The sequence below is a fragment of the Martes martes genome (genome assembly GCF_963455335.1).
Source record: "Martes martes genome assembly, chromosome: 3".
NCBI lineage: Eukaryota > Metazoa > Chordata > Mammalia > Carnivora > Mustelidae > Martes > Martes martes.
The window spans coordinates 164,818,101-164,837,026 of NC_137890.1; the positions used below are offsets into that span (position 1 = coordinate 164,818,101).

General features: G+C 41.3%; 1 protein-coding gene across 3 annotated transcripts in view; it reads left to right on the top strand.

The window, feature by feature from the left end:
- PAX3 (paired box 3) overlaps positions 1-18,628 on the top strand; it is a gene marked incomplete at both ends in the record, with an annotated part of 99,145 nt that extends 80,517 nt beyond the window's left edge. Inside the window, 4 exons of one of the 3 annotated variants that reach the window (XM_080798772.1) lie at positions 88-302; positions 17,596-17,842; positions 18,369-18,399; positions 18,562-18,628. In XM_080798772.1, the coding sequence (XP_080654898.1) occupies positions 88-302; positions 17,596-17,842; positions 18,369-18,399; positions 18,562-18,628 (560 nt within the window). Of the gene's footprint in view, positions 1-87; positions 303-17,595; positions 17,843-18,368; positions 18,408-18,561 lie in introns of those variants that run through there. The other 2 variants (XM_080798773.1, XM_080798774.1) reach the window with 2 other exon arrangements.
- Between the last annotated feature and the right edge of the window lie 298 nt (positions 18,629-18,926).

Genomic DNA, 18,926 nt, shown 5'->3' on the forward strand with positions numbered 1-18,926 from the left:
GGCGGCTCGGGGATGCGAACTGTGGCCCCGCGCTTGTCCTGCCAGCCTGCGAGGAGTGTCAGAGCTGACAGTCTTTCTTCATTGCAGCCGTGTCGGATCCCAGCAGCACCGTTCACAGACCTCAGCCGCTTCCTCCGAGCACCGTACACCAAAGCACTATTCCTTCGAACCCAGACAGCAGCTCTGCCTACTGCCTCCCCAGCACCCGGCATGGATTTTCCAGCTATACAGACAGCTTTGTGCCTCCGTCCGGGCCCTCCAACCCCATGAACCCCGCCATTGGCAATGGCCTTTCACCTCAGGTCAGTCCTGTGTTTCCAGACAGACGATTGCTGTATCCCAGAACCAAACAGTCCATTCCCCTAGGCGGTCATATAATGAATTGCCAAATTTAAACCATAATGTATTCTTTATACAAGCCACATGATTTCAGTTTTCTGGTTTCCTTTCTCTCCACCCTTCCTACGGGCTGTATCAAAAGTTGTAGCTTGGGCTTACAATCCAAGTGATTTTTAATGTAATCAGGGAGAGTCTGTGTTTATATCTCGTTGTCAAGGCACTGGTCCAGTCCACCCCCTAGTTCTGAGCTTTGGGTCAGACGCTTAGACACATTTTTTGTTTGTTTGTTTTTTTTAAAAAAGGTAATTGATCAGCTGGTCTGGTTGTGAACAAAAGCACCTAGTAGGAAAACACCAACGCTTTATTAAAACAATTGGAGAGGAAGCAAGCAAGTTGTGTGGAGGGAGACCAGCTGATGATCCAGAACTCTGGGATAAATGAGTTATAAATGCACAAATTAGGAGAATTACTGCTACTTTGGGAATATATAGATACTTGAATGTTGTAATTGTTTTTCTAATTTGCATTGGACTATGAGCCTTTCTTGAGAGATCATATTAATAAATTGCCTTGATAATTGCATGTCAGAGGGTTGGATAAATTTCCTCCATGTGGCATCTGTCTGAGGTTGACATTATTAGCAGTTGTTTAAATACAGATCGCTTGATTTTATTAGAGAGCTCTTGGCCCAGGTGGCGAGGATAGTTGCCCACTAAATTTGGAGAAATGTCACAGCGGGGTTGCAATCTATAATTGCGATCGAGAATCTCTTCAGGGCCGAGAGTGAGAGTTTCAACAGCTTTATCTTTTCTTAACCCCCTTTTTCCTCTTGGTGGTTAGAAAAACAGAGAGAAGCTCAGAATGACAGAAATGAAAAGTGAAAAGACAATTATACTCAATTACACACTAATCACTGACTATCACCGCCGCCTAAGCACCAAGAGGGCATTCTAATAGGCAGAAAATGAGATTTTAATGGCACAAAGGGTGGCCAAAATAACGACTCCTATATCTTTGCCTTCTTCGTTTTCTTCAACTTGTGGTTTGAGTCTTGGGAGTGCAGGTCCTGGGCTCTGCACAACGGTGATAACTCTGAGCAGCTGAAAAGTTCAAAGCCGTCGGAGTTGAAAAGAATGAATAGCAAAGGCAATGAAATAAACATTTCTGCCTCAAGGCAAAAGTTCATAAATCCTTTTTTGTAACAGTCAATGTAATTAAGTTTCATAGATTCCTATAGCACATCCTGGGATAAGAAATAAGAGGTAGCTTTAAACCTTGGCCGAAAAATAACAACATGAAAAACAATGAACGTGCCTTCCTACAGGACTTTAATAAATTTAATTTCCAAGTGCTGGCATGTGTGAATGGGATTTTGCATGAATATCATGGACTTATGTTAGTAGATTCCTCTTTAAAATGCCAGATTTATAGCATTTATATAGATTTATAGAAGCCTCCTCCGCAGTTGAGAAGGCACATCAGAAGCAGTTATCTCTGAGGTTCTTAACATCAATTGTTTGGGGCCGTAGTGGAACTTTTTTGAACACGACTGGGTTGTGAAAGTTTTCATAAAAAGTAAACTAACCCTAACCGCTTCTGCAAGGTGAGACCCACGACACCCTTGGTTTTCTTTCGTGTTAATCAGAAAAGAAATAATGACACGGATCTGTATTCTCAAAGTGAAAGTCCTAGCTTCTTGTAAGTCTGTGAGCTTGTATGTTATAATAAGCGTATTCTATTTCATTCTATTCTACTCTATTAGTATTATGTAACCGGAGTCATTGGCACTTAATCTTGGAACTGTTCTTTGATTTTATGATTCCAGAGTTGGCAGTAGGGTGGGAATCATTCCAATATCAAGCAATGGAAAATTCCACAGGCAACCCTTCCTGTATTTCTTTATTATGCTCTTATATATCAATTCCCTACTTAATACTCTGTGCATATCCCGGATATTTTGCATTTCTCTCCTGTATTTCCTCCTGAAACCACCAGTAGGAATCCATGTTGTCTTCGTCCTTGCCGCAAGCTCAGCGAGTTAGAAAAGGGACAGATGGTATAATTGTTTCTTCTGAGGATTGCCTCTATCTAAGCAAGGGGGGGACCAATCCTACTTTTGGTTGTCGGGCTTTATTAGGAATATCCTAAAGATAATTCAAAGATAGCCCACTCTGAACAGCCTGGTTTACCTGTTACCTAAAGAAGAGAGTCTTCCTGCTGATTAGATAGAAGGACTTATGAATAGATTGGATCGTAGGATATTCAAAATGGAACTAATCTTACCATTTCTCCTCTTCTTTTCCTCCTCCATTTCCTCTGCTTCTCCCTGGACATCTAATCTGCAGACGAGTCAGCTAGAAGCTCAGAGAGCTTGAGGCCTGCTGAAGACCAGCAGAGGCTAGAGAGAGAATTGGGGGCTGGAACCTGGGACCCTTGGCTCAGAGTCTAGGATCGCCCACAGGAGAGGACGTGGTTGGGCAGAGAGGGAAGAGGTTTCATGAAAAATAGAAGCAGGGGGTTTTCATCACATCTTAAAACCATTTACTAGAGATGAGTTTTTAAAAGTTTTTTGTTCATGTTAAATGACACTCTTTTTGCTAATATGCTCTTTACATGCTTTTTGCTTTACACACTTTTCCTGTTAACTTCCCTGATAATAAAGGTATTGCATGGTTATTGTGGAAAATGGAAAAAACAATTTTAAAGTGTCTTCAGAGTAGAAAAAAGAAATTTCCCTGGGCAACCTCTGTTAATACCTTTATATACTGCGTTTCAGCTCTTTTGGGTCTTACGCTTTTTAAAAAAATATAGTGGAAATAATAGTGTACATGGCTTTCCATGTTGCTTACTATCTTAACATTTCAGCTTTGGCCTTTCCCTACCAACTCACTTACATGGAATTGGATTAAAGGCTTTTGAATTGTTTCAATCAATTCATTGTAGGTCTTTTCAGTGGAGGCTGTTTGACCTGTTCAAAATAATGTGTGCATCGTGTTTGACTTTCTTCCTAGTGGTGCTGGCCATTCAGACTTGGATCTCATGAGACTCGTTTCTCTCTATGTGCAAGTCCTAGTGTTGGTTTTCTTCTAGAGTCTTGGACATATCTCCTCCCTCAAGGCAGGATTCCTCTAGAGCTTGGAATCAGAGCCATTAGCCCGAGGGCATTTCTTAAATGCCCTCAGTGCTTTTCTTTTTTTTTTTTTTTTTTTTTTTAAAGATTTTATTCATTTATTTGACAGACAGAGATCACAAGTAGGCAGAGAGGCAGGCAGAGAGAGAGGAGAAAGCAGGCTCTCCACGGAGCAGAGAGCCCGACGCGGGGCTCGATCCCAGGACCCCGGGATCATGACCTGAGCCAAAGGCAGAGGCCTTAACCCACTGAGCCACCCAGGCGCCCCCCCCCTCAGTGCTTTTCTCAGGGAGGGTCTCAACTTCATGAGGGACTGGTGTGACACAGTGACACAGGAGGTCACACCTGTCCGGCTGGTCAGATTTGAGGAGCAATAGACTGACATGTATTTTGACAAAAGATCAGAATATTCACAAAACGTTTTAGAAACGTGGGCATCCTTCCTCAAGCATCTCTTGTTCCGAGGGAATCAGTAGCTATATCTGAAGAATATGGCCATTTTTCCTGCGGAAAAACTGAGACCACTGCAGCACAATGATTCTAAATGGCAGGGTGAGCTGCTGGCCGACTTCAGAGCCCCAAATCTCTCTCTTCCAGTTGTTACTAATTCTCATATAAACACAAACGATACATTTCACTTGCGGAAGAAGTGTAACGGCTTAGCGAGTCTTCCAGAGGTCCAGCACTGATATTTGACCTGATTTTCCTGCGGGCGTCATCCAAAGGCTTTGCCAAATGGAGGGGTTGGCTTCACATTCTCCCAGAGACTGGATCTGTTGGGGAATCTGAGACAAGAGTCCCAGGGATGGGTGACAGGGGGGATAGGCTATGACCTCAGTCTTTTCTGCTGTGTCTGAATTGCATTTCATCTGAACCGCATACCCCTTGTGAGAGACGGGTCTCCTCAGACTGAATGGCAAACAGCTTCTGAGAAGACCATACAAGTCACTCTAGTGAGGGCTTCCTCCTGCGGTAGCAGTCTTCTTTGGAAAGGTTGTGTTGTCTTGGTGTGGGGACCGTACAGAAAGAACACAGAGAAACAGAGACCATGTATTTCCCCCCCAGACTCAGATGGCACGTTCCCAGCACCTTGCTGCACACGGAGGAGAGAGGAAGGAATGCTGACTTGGAATACAGAGCGCCAGGGAAATCCTACCATATGCTTAAGACATGAGACTAATTAACATTTGGCCCATGTTCTTCCAATTAACTCTCCTTTGCAGGAAACACTACCCTTACTGCCCCCCCCCCATGTCCAGAACACACAGAACCAAACCCCAAAAACAAGGCCAATTAATTTAACAAACTTTTATCATTTCATGCCCCAGCCCCACCCCATTGCTATAATTGCCACAGTTTTTCGTGATGGTTTCTAATGATTTCTTGAGTGAAATACAGTATCATTGGGGTTGCATGGTTTCTAGAAAGCCTTTTTTTTTTTTTTTTACTATTATGTTGTATACAAAAATGGGCCAACTTGGCTGCATTTAGGGTTCATCAACCATTGCAAATGATTCTTCAAATGTTTTGGGTTTGGTAAAACCTAAAACACATTTTGCCAAGCACTTTTCCTCCTTAATTTTTCAAACTGTGTATTTTAGGGAAAATTTGATCCATATGGTTTTGATTCATTTACTCTTATATCATTGACATTTTTTTTTTCCTACAGAGCCATTTGATATCCAAGAAGCTCTCTGAGCCTTTCCTACATTCATTTTAAGTATTTTCCTCCTTAAAGAGAGGAAGTCCTCGTTGCAACCTCAGAGGCCGTAAATTTTGAGTACTCTCTCAATTCGGCAATACTTAAAAATACATTTGGTATAAATCTGGATTATTATGAACACATTTTATGTTTAGAGCAGATGGGCAGATTTTCATTTCTGGTTTATGAGTGAAACCAACGACAAAATAAGAAAATGGGCTTAAATTACCAAAAAAAAGTTTTGTTTTGAGGAATGTCTAACTGTTATTAATAAATCCCTATGGTAAGAGCTATGCTCCAAGGCCTTATTTCAAATTTTTGTCCAGGTCTTGGATAAGCTGTAATTGAATAATCAGTACACCTGTCCTGTTTCATGAGTAATCTACTGAGGAAAGAAAAAATTCTCATAAAGCCTTGTGTACCAGGCTTAAAAACACTTGAATGTTTGTTTGCTGCTCAACACCTCAGGAACAAAGCGTAGGTCTGCACATCTCATCAAGCCTGTGGACCATGCATCTGTTCCGTCTGGTTGTGGGATCACGGCTTTGTGGGGATGGAATGGACCCAAGAAAGAGCAGGTAGATCGTCCTCCTAACGAGATGGTGGTTAATGGCGGAGGACAACCGGGATCAACTTTTGTTTTTATCCCCATTTTACAAAAGAAAACCTTTAACTCAACCACCCATCCAGTCGCTTTTAAAGAATAATATTAAAATTGAGATTATTAGTGTGTAATGTATGTAAATTGGATATTTGGTGGGAGCCACGCTTATTAGGGCGCGTCTTCATTTCATGCATATATGTATTAGACCGTCGTGGTTCCATTTCAAATCAGATTTCAATTGCTCAGCACAGTTTCTTTTGACAAACATTTGTTAATCCCGACATTTATTAGGGAGCAGCATTTAAGTGTTAATATGTGTACACAAAACTCAAGACTGCTTTTGATTTTGCTTGTCATTTTTTGCACCACGGTGTTCACAATGATCTCAGATTCCGTAGCTGCAAGGCACGAGGATGGCTCTTTGTCCAGAGGAGGAATAAGGGCTTACTGCAGATCAGCCTGTTAAGTGGAGGCAGTATCGTCATTAAGAACGGTTGTGATGGGTACTTTTCAGTGGCGTAGAAGGAGAAATCTTTTTCACTGTGGCGTGGTAATTCCTTGACCTTTTCTTGTACTGTCGATCCATGGAAAAGCGGTAAGATTTACCCCGGTCGGGGGTGTGGAGGCGGCTCCTGTTCAGGAGAGCTATTTCTCTGGCCGTCTTCGGGCACGCGTGCAGAAGCTGCTCGATGCCTGGCCATTTGTTTTGTCCATTTCACACCCAGGTTGCAGGCTCGGCACCCTCGGCCCTCCTTTATCATTGTGGAGAACCAGACAAGCAGGTGGCCTGCCACCACCAGCCCGTTTCCCAACAGAGGCACTTCCTTCCCTTGACGCTTTCCAGAGATTCACCTGTGGTGGAAAAAAGGAATGATTTTGATTAAAGAGATTGGTTGGGTGTCAAACAAAGCTCGGACGGAGAGACAGTCCATGCAAAAGTGGCAGCCCCTCCAAAGCTCCGGCCTTCTGTTTCATTTCTGAAGCAGCCCGTGAGCTCAAAGCCAGGGCTGCAGCCTCGCGTGTTTACGAAGGCTCCAGGATGTTTATGATTATAAATGAGCCCATTTCAGCTACACCAGAATAACTATGGGCCATTTGCATGTTTCCATCCTGCCATGCTATGTTTTCGAGATGCTCTGCTCCACGCTGAAAACGTTGCTGCTAATCCATTTGTTGAATCGGTGCGGGCTGTAATTGACCCGGTGCCTTTGGTTTTTCTCCGAAGGTTGTGGTTGCTCCCCTTAAAGAAGAGGAGGCAAGCCCTGGTTTTTGTCAGCTCTGGCCGCAGCCTCTTGAGTTTGTTACAGATTGGGAGAATTTTGCAAGAAACAACGACTTGGCCCGAATCTCCGTTTTTTAAGGAAGGGAGGGAGGAGCATCAATGACTGAATCTTACATCATCTCACTGAAATGAGCCACAAGCAAACCTTTCTTGCTGAATTACATTTTTTTGTGGGTCTGCTGTATTGATTTAAAGAGAAAGTCCATCAGCTACTTTCCCTCGTATGTTGGACAAATCAAAGGCAGCAGCCTCATGGTTTTGGGGCCCATTTGAATTTCTGTAGCTATTGGAGGAGAAAAAATTGAGTGTGATTGCTAGGTCCATCACTAAACTACTAGAATAAAAAGTTTTTCTTTGTAGTCAGTAAAGCCCAGCAAAGCCGTGCTGGATTCTAGTGTGAGGCCAGTGGTCTGAATCAACCCTTTATGTGTGGTTGGAATGCAATGTAAAGCTTTTAATTTATTACTGCATTTGCAAAATGGCAATATCTACAGAAATCTGAATACTTGCATATTTATTCAATTAGGGGCTGAATGTGTGCTTTGTACTGCAGACACAGAAGACTGGATTTACTCATTAGTTGTGTACTATTTTTTGTTTTCTTTTTTCTAAAGAAATCTGTTTCTGTGAAACAGTCTGGGTCTCATCAGAGGTGTGTATTTTTCAATGTACAGTATAATATTTAAAAATTACTCTTGACATGTAGCTAGAGTGCAGTGAACTAGACTTTCTGAGGTTGGCGATTGCACTGTTCCCGCTGATCAATGAGAAAGATGGGCAGTTGTGAGACAGTGCATTTTACAGACTCACAGGGTAGGAGTTCCACCTGGAAGGGAACATTTCCTACCTGGGACGGGACGGCAGCCCATCCTCAACCCTGAAGGAATGAAGGAGGCAGGCATTATTTAAAGAAATAACTTATCTGTTTATCTCACAAAAAACTGAGGTCTCAGTTTGGGCAGCTTGCATTAAAAAAATCTAATTAAACTTTGGATTTCAAAACTGCCCACAGGGCTGAGCCTCTCTCTATGTGTGTGACCCCACAGGAAAATTTCTAGTTCAGTGGCAATTCTGCCATGACTCTTGAAGGCAGAACTTTGTCTTTTAGCCTCTCTTGATGTCCATTGGTGTGTTCGTACCTTGTGAAAACACGTACCACATACCATGCTGTATTATATGATAGTGTATCCATTCCCCTCTTTACTATGAGCTTCTAGAGTGATAGTAGGCTCCAATCATCTTGGGACACCCAAGAACCAAGCACTGCCTCATCATAAAGACTTGTTCCCCATAGTGGGCTCCTTGAAAGGTGGTTTGGGGTAAATGGATTCTGAATCAACCACTTGATAAATGTTACAAATTATGTCCCTTTTTTCCCCCAAAGTTCTAGGGCACATTAGCCTACTAAAGGCTCTGACAAGTCTTGCAGTGTAGAAACATATTTGTTTCACTCCATGTTTTCTAATTTAACTATGGAGACCTTTCGTTGAGTATTAAACTACCAAGTTTTGAGGAACATTTCCTAGGAAGTGCTGAATGAGAGAAAACACAGTTGGAGACCTGCTCATAATTTGTCCATGTCTAAAATGCTTCCCTTGATTTTTTTTCATGAATGATTCTTCTTTTTCTGTAATGTCCGATGTTACTTTTTCCTTCCATACATTGTACTCCCCTCTGCAGAAAAACTTAGCAGGGAAAAGAGTAATTTTAAAGAAGAAGTTGTGAACTGCTTAATAATGTTTATTTAGACAGGCAGAGAAGGGCATAAAGAAAGGAATGAGTTCCTGTTTAGTGACTTGATTGCAGTGTGGAGGTAACTCATCCATCTAAAGAAGGAGCCTCAAGGTCAAAAGCACCAGATTTCAAAACTTACCTACCACTTGCTAGCTGGGTGTCTTCAGGAAAGTTGCTTAAACTCTCTTCGCTTCTGTTTCATCTTCTTGTGAAAGGGGGAAGCTAACAACAACAAAAAAATTGTCCAGTAGCGCTTGGCTGAGAAACACAGTACTTTGGAAATTTGAAAATGCTTTTTCATGAAGCAGTAATATGAATGCAACAGGACTTTCACTACTGTTTACTCTAAAATAGCCTGTGAACCTCTGACCAAAAACAAAAACATTACGTTTGTCCCTGCCAAAGACAAATGTGGAAACTGAGTGATATCAAAAGGATGGCAGTTTCTTGGTCGAGTGGAGTGTTTTCAGTTGTTCTATTCAGACATTTTTTTTTTTTAAAGATTGTATTTATTTATTTGACAGACAGCACTAGACAGAGAGGGAGGCAGATACAGAGGAGGAAGCAGGCTCCCCGCTGAGCAGAGAGCCCGAGATGCGGGACTCGATCCCAGAACCCTGGAATCATGACCTGAGCCAAAGGCAGAGGCTTTAACCCACTGATCACCCAGGCGCCCCATAATCAGACATTTTAAAGAATATTGGTATCCATTCAGAATGCAGGAATTGTAATGTGCCTGAGATACAATAGTCCCCAGAAGTATGATATATACAACTTGGTTTTGTTTGAGAAATTCAGATTATAAATACATAAAAACTCACTACAGCAAGAATGAGCCAATGGTTCTTTATTCCATGGGGCTAGGAGTGGGGAAAAAACAGGGTTATCCTGATGGTTTCCTTTCCTTATTCTTATTTTGACTTACTGAAATACAATATTGACATGGACACATTTTAAAAAATCTACAGCTTCAGGATACTATGTATCCATAGTACTGGATACATCAAAGGTAAGCGAATCCGACAAATGCTAAGCTTCCCTCTTCAGTGAAGAGTAGAGATAGCTAAGACAACAGGTACAATGGAAAGGTCTTAGAAAGTAAGGGACAATCTGACCAAACAACTTTGAGTTACCAAGTGGGGAATATTCTTTTAATCACTAAATTACGAAGACACTACTTTGTCAAGACCTGTAGGAGCAGATGTGGTTTCTGAAGCTTAAAGAACTCTATAAGTGGTTTCACTGTGGGCCCTAGGTGTTTCCAGCATAAACTTCAGTTTCCTGTGCGATAGGAGACACAGCCGCTGCCCAATATGTGATCAAGGACATAAATAAATTTGCAGGCAGAAAAGCAACACATCTTTATTGGCTCAGTGTCCCTGGGATTGGGTAAGGGAGAGAATCGAGGTACACAGGATCTTAGCTTAGTGGGGTGGTAGCTTCTGGTTCTTGGAAGACTGTATTCTCAGATGTCCCATATCTGTAGACTTACTACAAATTTCCATGCATCTTGGATGGATGTTTATCTGCCTTACCACAAAGCCTGTGAAACAGGCCAGAACACCCTAGAGGATATATTCATTCTTAGACTTTTGCGGGGCTGTCCTCTGCTTTCCCATGGTTAATAGAAATAGGCTTCTTGACATCTACTCATTAAATTAGTGTCACCTGGTCTTAATCACTTGACTCCTTCCTCTACCCTGAGAACATACCTTCTTTCCCATGAAGAGAAGGACAGGTAATCTTCTCTTCTGTAATCTTAAGCATTTGGTAGATGGCATCTTATGACCTTGACTTTGGCAGCCATGGAAATACTTGCCTACCTCATACCTGGTCTGGAAGAAAGAAGAGATTTCCTTGTTGAGATGGGCCACTGTTGTCCTCCCTTAATAGGCTGGAGTGTCTGTCCTTGGTGTTGGTAGAATGTTGGTGGAAGGGAAAATTTCAGGGGCAAGAGAATACAGTGTTGCCCAACATCTTTTGTTTCAAAGGGGGCAGAGTTTAGCCCTTCTTTCTAAAAGCCAATGTGGACTTTTAATTTATTATAAGTTTGTGTGTGTGTACGTGAATCTTAGACAGAGTTGGGCAGTTAAGGGGCCACAAGATATGCATTATGAGTGGTCACACGACAGTGACTCAACGCCACAGTTCCTTGAATGCAGTTTTCCCTTATGGGCAATCACCGACGAAGTTTTAATCCATCTCCCTGAAGTACTGTGGGATGCCCAAGTATAAAGCTTTTCCCTTTCTAGATTTGGAATCCCAGGTCCCAGAGGGTCAATTAATATTTAGCAAACATATCCTGAAGTCGTCATGAAATTAAAGCAAGATATATGTTTGATTTTCCACAGTCACGTGTTCAGGCAGGTTTTTGAAGTGGTGATGGGTTTGAGTGCTTACCTTTCGAGGACTGCTGTGGTGGTGGGAAGAGTTAACAGCAGGTAATGCCATTCCTCCCAGAGAGAGTTTGAGGCTCTCTGTGTTAAGTGATGAATGAGGGTATCTGACCCACATCTGTTTTACATTAGAATGGAACATTGCCCTGACATCGTTAGGAGCATTTGTCAAGATTCCCTGGACAGAGCTTCTGTAAATTACATGCTGCAAATGTGTCAGGGTCAGATAAGAGGATATCATTAACTCCCTCAAGTTTACTCAGGGCTCTGTCAGTCCATCTCAATATGCTAACAGCCAACAATTTTCCTTGAGCCGTTTTGTTATATTTTTCATTCATAGAAGAAGAAAAGTGGATGCTCTACCCCTCCACCCCCAATATTGCACATGTTCTTTTCTCATAAATCATATTAATTGTAGACATGGTCACAAAGCATATTAAATGCAGGCATGCGTAAATGAATTAAAACATATGAGAATTTTATTATGACCCATGGTGGGTCTAACAGTCAAATACCAACTGTATTAACTGGCACCTTTTTCATTTGGGTGGAATAAGCTCTTTCTTAATGGACTATATTTTATTGATAATAGATGGACATGATCATCATTGGCTAGAAGTAAACAAGATGTATGTGTGTGTGCATGTGTGTGTACATGTCATTATGGCAAGCCATTTCTATGCTGAGTCTTTGCCTGGATTTATGTTTCAGTCAGCAATGCCTAAAGAATATTGCTGTCAATTTAACAGCTTAGCACTATTGAAAAATAGGTACTCTAAAGAATTGAGGAACTAGAAGTTATTCTGTGATTGGTCATAGGGCTAGAGATTAAATCACATCTGTCACTCAGAGTTGATCTGAAACAGTACTGACTATGCTCTTTACAAATAAAACTTAGAAGCCCATGTAGCATATGAACCGCACTTGTCTGGCACTCATACTCTTGAATCATGCATTAAACATAGCTACTTGCAAAATGTAAGCTAAAGAGTAAAATAAAAGAATAAGGATGTGTTTAGCTGGACATTTTACAAACACTGAATTTGTATCTGGTTAGGTAAAGAAAGGTCAGGCATGCCCTTCCCATAACTGTGGGTGTGGGTGAGAAGGTCACCATACTTACCTTAAAGAAACTTCTGCCCTCAGGCAACTTCCCTCTTATAGCTTTTAAACAGACAGGGCCAAAAATCTAATTATTTAGATTCTAATCAACTGCAGGATCATTCCTAAGGCATTTGAATCTGAAGGCAATGTTCTGGTTCTCCGTTGTTCAAATTTAGGCTTTTCCAGACTCCAAGATACAGTCACTGAAATTTAACCATCAGACAGACGACTCCTGCAGCATCTGTGTTAGCAAAACAAAAAAAAAAAAAAACACAAAAACCACAAAACAAAACCAAAAACCAAAAAACTAAAACCAAAAAACAAAAACCATTTAGACATTCGAGTATTTTTATTTGGTTTTGAAAATACATTATCCAAATTAAGAGTATATGCAGTCAGTATATACAATTTTGGAGGTGAAGGTAGAAGCTTAAAAAAAAAAAAAAGCACAACAAACCCTTTATATCATACATAGCTTTATTTCACAGCCATGTTTTCTAAAACATACAGAAATGTATATCATTGAATGCTAAATCACAAGAATGTCTGATGACTTAAGAACAAAAAAGAAAGTAAAGACATGAACCGGGATTCCTACTAAGGAAAAAAGATGCACCAAGATGTACACCATAATTTGCCAAATCGTTTGAGATTTCTGATGAGGTGATGGCAAAACCATAACACTTAGGCTAAGACAAATATTTTCCAGACTCATTGGTTTAAACATAAATCTTCATTTGGCTCATAATTTTTTTGTCTTTTATATTTAATCTCCCAATAGGAAAATTAATTCAAGAGAAATATGGCATGAAGCAATTGTAAAGAATTTTTTTTCCCCCCTGAACCACATAATCTTCCAATCAAGATATAAACAACCTATTTGGAATTCTGAAACTTGAGAACGACCTTAAAGAGATCTTTCGAAAATGTCTCTAATAATTTGAAGGATGGAAGGATCAGCGCACGTGTTGGCACATGATTCCAAGGCTTTGGATTTTTTAAAAAGGTTACCCATAAAGCAATTTAGAAACAGTGTCTGGGAAGTGTTTTTGGAGGTAGCAATTTAGAAAGACGCTTAATAGTGGTTTTTTCAGACGCCTTACCTAGGAGTTGTACTCAGTGTCAAATCTTCCTCCTACATCCCTTCCCAGTGGGACAGAACAGAGATCTTTATTACAGGAAAATTCTTCTTGGTCATTGCATCTCCTGGACTGATTATCTGGCACTTAGTAAGAGTGTGGTCGGTGTTCTGTAGACAGAAATCATTAGCCCTGAGTTTATTTTTCTTTGAAATTGTTTGTGAAAACCAGGAAGTTATGGTTCCCTCAACGCGCCCCCCACCCCCAAAATGCCAGTCTGTCGTAGAAACAGCTTACTAATGGTTTATGAGGGGGGAAACATACCCCATTTTGCAACAAATGATGATTTTATTTTAGGCTTTGAATGACAAATTGCTGTAGGAAAAGCATGTATAAAAGAAATTGGGACAATATTCTTAGAAAGAAAATATGACTGCAAGACATTCCATAACCATATTGGGGGAGTTCTAAGAAGTTCGTTTACCAACCTCTTTGTGTAGCAAAAAGAAATTTCCATAGTTTCCCTTGAACCACATGAAATACAAAATAGCTTTTAAAGAAATGTACATAAAAGTGTAATGGGACCCTTCCATAGAGACTTGAGGTTTTAAATTATGTTAGGGGAAAGTAATCCGTTTTGTATTGATATATTTGCTATTTTACTTTCCAATGCAGATTTCCTTTTCATTTTTTAAATTAGAAGTTATTAAAAAGATGTATTCTCAAGTTTTCTCCATGTGAAACATTGGAATAAATCATGTTAGTTTCTAATTATTTGTTAATTTCCATTTCAGGAAATTAGGAAACTATTAGTGTAGGAAAATATTAGTGCCTCTTGCCCATCCTTACATAATCTCGAGAAAGAAATCATAGGACAATATGTGACCACCACAGTGGACATAAGAACTTGTGGGAGAATGTCTGTCTCTTGGGCTCTATCGGGGAAGTCAAAGGGAGCAAATATGGTTGGTCTTTGGTCTTTTTCAGTTTTCACATTAGCCACTGCAGGTACTGGGCTGCTGAGCTAAGGTCTCTTGCTCAGGTGGAAACTGTCACTGGCTTTTTGTGTGGGGTACAGGGAATACTGAAAGGAAGACCCTAAAGGGATTCCTCCTGTTCCATTTGCTCAGCAGCCTTCCCTCCCTCCTCATTGGGTCATGCTCTGTGATGTCTTCAGGACAATGTGTCCTGGAACCTTAAGGGACTATCTTTCTTTTTGCCCTGGAATCTGACTCTGGCAAATCCTACTGTGTCTTCTCCATCCTCCAGGAGATATATTTCTAGGTCTTAGATTTAAATCTTGTTCTCAAGTATTTTCTAATTCAGCAACTGCACAAAATTATGCCATGAATCATCAGCTGAATTTGGCTTGGAGGAAGGACTCATTTCTTCTCTTTTAGGATCTTCATGGTTTTCTCCCATGGACAAAATTATTACTGCTTTCAAAGTTAATGCAAACAAGAAATATATGGCAGAGGATTAAAAAAATACATTTATCACAAAAATGTACATGTAGCTAATGAGAGAGTGTGCATGTTTTGAATAACAGTTTGTTCTCGCTCTTCAACGATAACTGTGTATCGAGTATTCCATTTCTCCCTTAAAAGAACGTAACATTAACTAGGTTTCAAGTAAGTATTTTCAGGAAGGGTGCTACTAATTTAAATATAATTCCATTTTATCCAGTTCCATGGCCTTTTTTTCTTTTTGGGGTTAATAGAATTACCAAATTGCTTTTGCTAAGTGTTTGTTTTTACTTAGCACAGTTTACAATAAAACATTTGTGCCCCATGTCATTATTCCCCCCCTCATTGCCACGGTCACATATGTCATATTTTTATTTTTCCTATCCATTCTTGTTCATCAGGCCAGCACACAAAGAAATACCCCTGATTTGAAAGGGTAGGCTTGGTCCTGAACAACCTCTATTTTAGATCCTTTTCTTCTAGTAGACATGCTTGCATGACTTGGCTGAAATAAAATATTTAACACATTAGTACATCAGTAACATTTTAAAAAAAATTTCCAGATATATGTACTATAAAATCATCTATACAAACTCAAAGGCAAGAAAACAAACAAACAAACATGGAGGTGGAAGAACATTCAGGAAATAATTTAAATGCATTCTGGTTTATGTTCAAGGCTTTTAAATAAGAAAATGAAGTAATTAACTTACTATAAATAGTGTGGGGGGGTGCCATGAGAGCCCCATGTCCTGGTGACTGCCCGCCCTCCTAGAACTCCAAGAATCTACAGGCTCTTTGTTTTGTGATTCTCAGTTTTCCCAAATCCCCAGTAAAATAAAACGACACTGTCACACATGATTATTTTTTTTTAGAATATAAGTAGTTTTTAAGGCTTTTAAAAAAGCTATTTCACCACACCACATAACTCAAGAAAATTTAGATTCCCTGGAATATCTTTAAAAATTTGGGTATTGCCGTCTTGCTTTTTACAAACACCCTACCCCCAACAACTCCCTGCTCCGCGTCCTCCCCACCCCCCCCCCCCGCCCCGCTTCCCACATGCTCACACATACAACTCAAATGAAAAGGCAGATGAGAAAACACAGAATAGCTCTTCAGGGGAAAGGTGGGGGAAACTGGTACATTGTTAAAAGAGAGGAAGAAAGGGTCACCTATAGAAACTGGTTAAGCAGATCTGCCCCCACTTTTTCGGTTGGGGCTAATTGAACAGACATCAGTTTACAGCTGCATTTCAAGAAGATTTGGTTTAGATGGGAGGGTTTGATTTTGGCATCTAATTTAAGATGTCTTTTCCGGGATGCAAGACTGGTCCCTCTCTCCCACCTTGCTGGGAGCCCTACATCCAGGATTCTGTGGCCTGAATTGCCTCGGTAGACAGTGTGAGGCCGGGGTCACGGCTTGGGGCTCACTGCTACCCTCTCCTCTTGCTCTTATTTATAACTTTAACCCCTATATGCTTCAGACTCCCTCAAAAACAGCAGGAAGATGCTGGCCATGTGTGCGGTTGTGGCCCCCACCCCCCCCACCCCCCCAACCCCCCCTCCCGCCCCATGCTGAAATACTTGATCAACAGTCTCTTCACAGAGTACCTGATTTCTTCTGCAATTGTTTCTTGACCCCTGACGCTGGATGGTTCGAAGTTGAGAAGAGTTGCTCCCATTTTCCGGTGGCAGTTTTCCAGCTGCCAAATTAATTAGCCACTTAACTTCCATCACCAGGAGCTGTAAGGGTCAGTGAGCTTGAGTTTGTGAAACCCTTCCCCGCGACTGAAAGTTGTTCTGTTAATCACAAGGTGGTTGTGGTTTTTTTGTTTGTTTGTTTGTTTTTATTTTTAAATTTTTTTTTGTTTTTTAAGTTCTCTTGCTCTCCAGGGTTCTTCACAAAATTGAACAGAGTTTTCAGAATATGCTTGCATTTCGGGCTTTTCTTTCCTTTTAACACCTTCTTGTATATGAAATGTTTAGATAAGAAATGAAAAGGCAGGGAATGGAGGCAGTTACTTGGAGAATTGTTTACCACTCCTTCCTTCCTTCAGTACTTAGTATGTGTCACGTACGAAGGTAGGTGCTAGGAATATAAAGGTGAGTAGGTTATTGACCTCAAAACTCATAATTCAAAGTAGGTGACCAAAGTCATGATTGCACAGTGGGAGGGATGAGGAAAACACTCAGGAGCATCAGGGAGGGAGTAACTATCTCTGATTACTTAAGGATGGCCAAGATAGGGAGAGGAACTTTCTTGGAGGGAACACTCTGAGAATAGACCTAGGTATCTTAAAATACACGAAGAGAATTTCATTTTAATCCATTGAATTCAAAAAAAATATATAAGTGAATGTCTGTTTAAAATCACATGCGGAACTTCCAGCTGTAATATATGATTAGCCATTGTGCTGTACGAGCAGATATAATTTTTCCCTCCATCCTTCTGTCCTTCCTTCCTTTTCCCTCCTTTGAAATTCTAGTCCCATTTTATCACTAGAGGCGTGGTGAGGCTCTCTTTCCACCTCTTTTTCTTTTCCTTCCCCGCCTTTCCTTTTTCTGAAGTGGCGGTCAGATGTTATCACTGGGCATGGTGCGGGGTCTGTGTCCCTTGGTGTTGTGGTCAGTGTCTTCTGTCCCAGCAGATTTCCAAAGAAATAAAAATGGGACTTTCCCAGTTATCCTTTCAGCTGTCAGCTATGATCTGGTCCTCTCTGCATTCTTACTTCCTCCCAATCTGCCTGTTTATTTTAGGTAATGGGACTCCTGACCAACCACGGTGGCGTACCCCATCAGCCCCAGACCGATTATGCTCTCTCCCCTCTCACCGGGGGCCTGGAACCTACCACCACGGTGTCGGCCAGCTGCAGTCAGAGACTAGACCATATGAAGAGCTTGGACAGTCTGCCAACATCTCAGTCCTACTGTCCACCCACCTATAGCACCACGGGCTACAGTATGGACCCTGTCACAGGCTACCAATACGGGCAGTATGGACAAAGTAAGCCTTGGTCTCTCTGGGGCTAATTACTCCTGACAGGATGAAAAATCTCCACCCTTTCTTAAGAAAGGGGCGGCGGCGGTGGCGGCGGAGGCGGCGGAGGCCGCGGAGGCCGCGTGATTACGCCTGACAGCCCAGTATCCGTTTTGTGGCAAAGCCCGCCGACTGCTCCAGCAAGGGCTCCCTTGTATCGTTATTTTCTTAAGTGATGTCAACAACATCTTGCGGTTATTAATTGCCTCGATGTGAAGCCTGATTGCCACTAGGTGAAACACGAGGGTTGGCCGAAATGAAATAACCCCTGGCATTAGAAACACATGTTCTTAATGAGGTCAGCTCAAGGATCATATGGGATATAATCCCAAGGACACAGACTTGTGTCAAACTTGTCTCCGGAATAAAAATATTAGTCTCGATCCTTTGATACCATGGTATTAAATATGACATTGTCAGCCTGTAGCTGATTTTGCCCCTTGCTGTGAATTGTCCCAGCATGACCTAAAAAGCTACGTGTGTTTCCTTACAGGTGCCTTTCATTATCTCAAGCCAGATATCGCATAAGTGAACTGTCCACTTGGAGCTAAAACTGGCCCTGTTTCCGGTCTCCACAGCCGACACATGAAGAATCTTCGCAGAAAAAAAAAAAAAATCACCTTTTTGGGGGGCCGTCTCGCCAGGAGATGAAGAAGAGTGATTATTTTTTTTTTTCCCTCCAGTAGTTGGTTTCAAATTCTTTTGAACATATTGGACAAAAGCAGTGGAAGAAAGGAGGGCCTGGAACAGTGAAAAGACAAATGCAACATTTGAAGGCGATGATTTAACATGGCTACACATCAAATACCCCGACTCTTCAGCGCTGATGATCAAGGAGCCAAAAACATTCCAGTTGTGTGCACGTGCACGTGTGCGTGTGTGTCTCTGTGTGTGAGATTTATCTGGACTGGTTCAGGCAAGCAGAATGTTCTAAAATGTAGCGGGAGAGTACTCTAAACTATAACATGTTTGATGTTCAATGCTGACACTTAACACAATTTTGAAACTGCTCCCGTAACGAAGCAGGAATGGAGGAATCCTTGACTTTTCT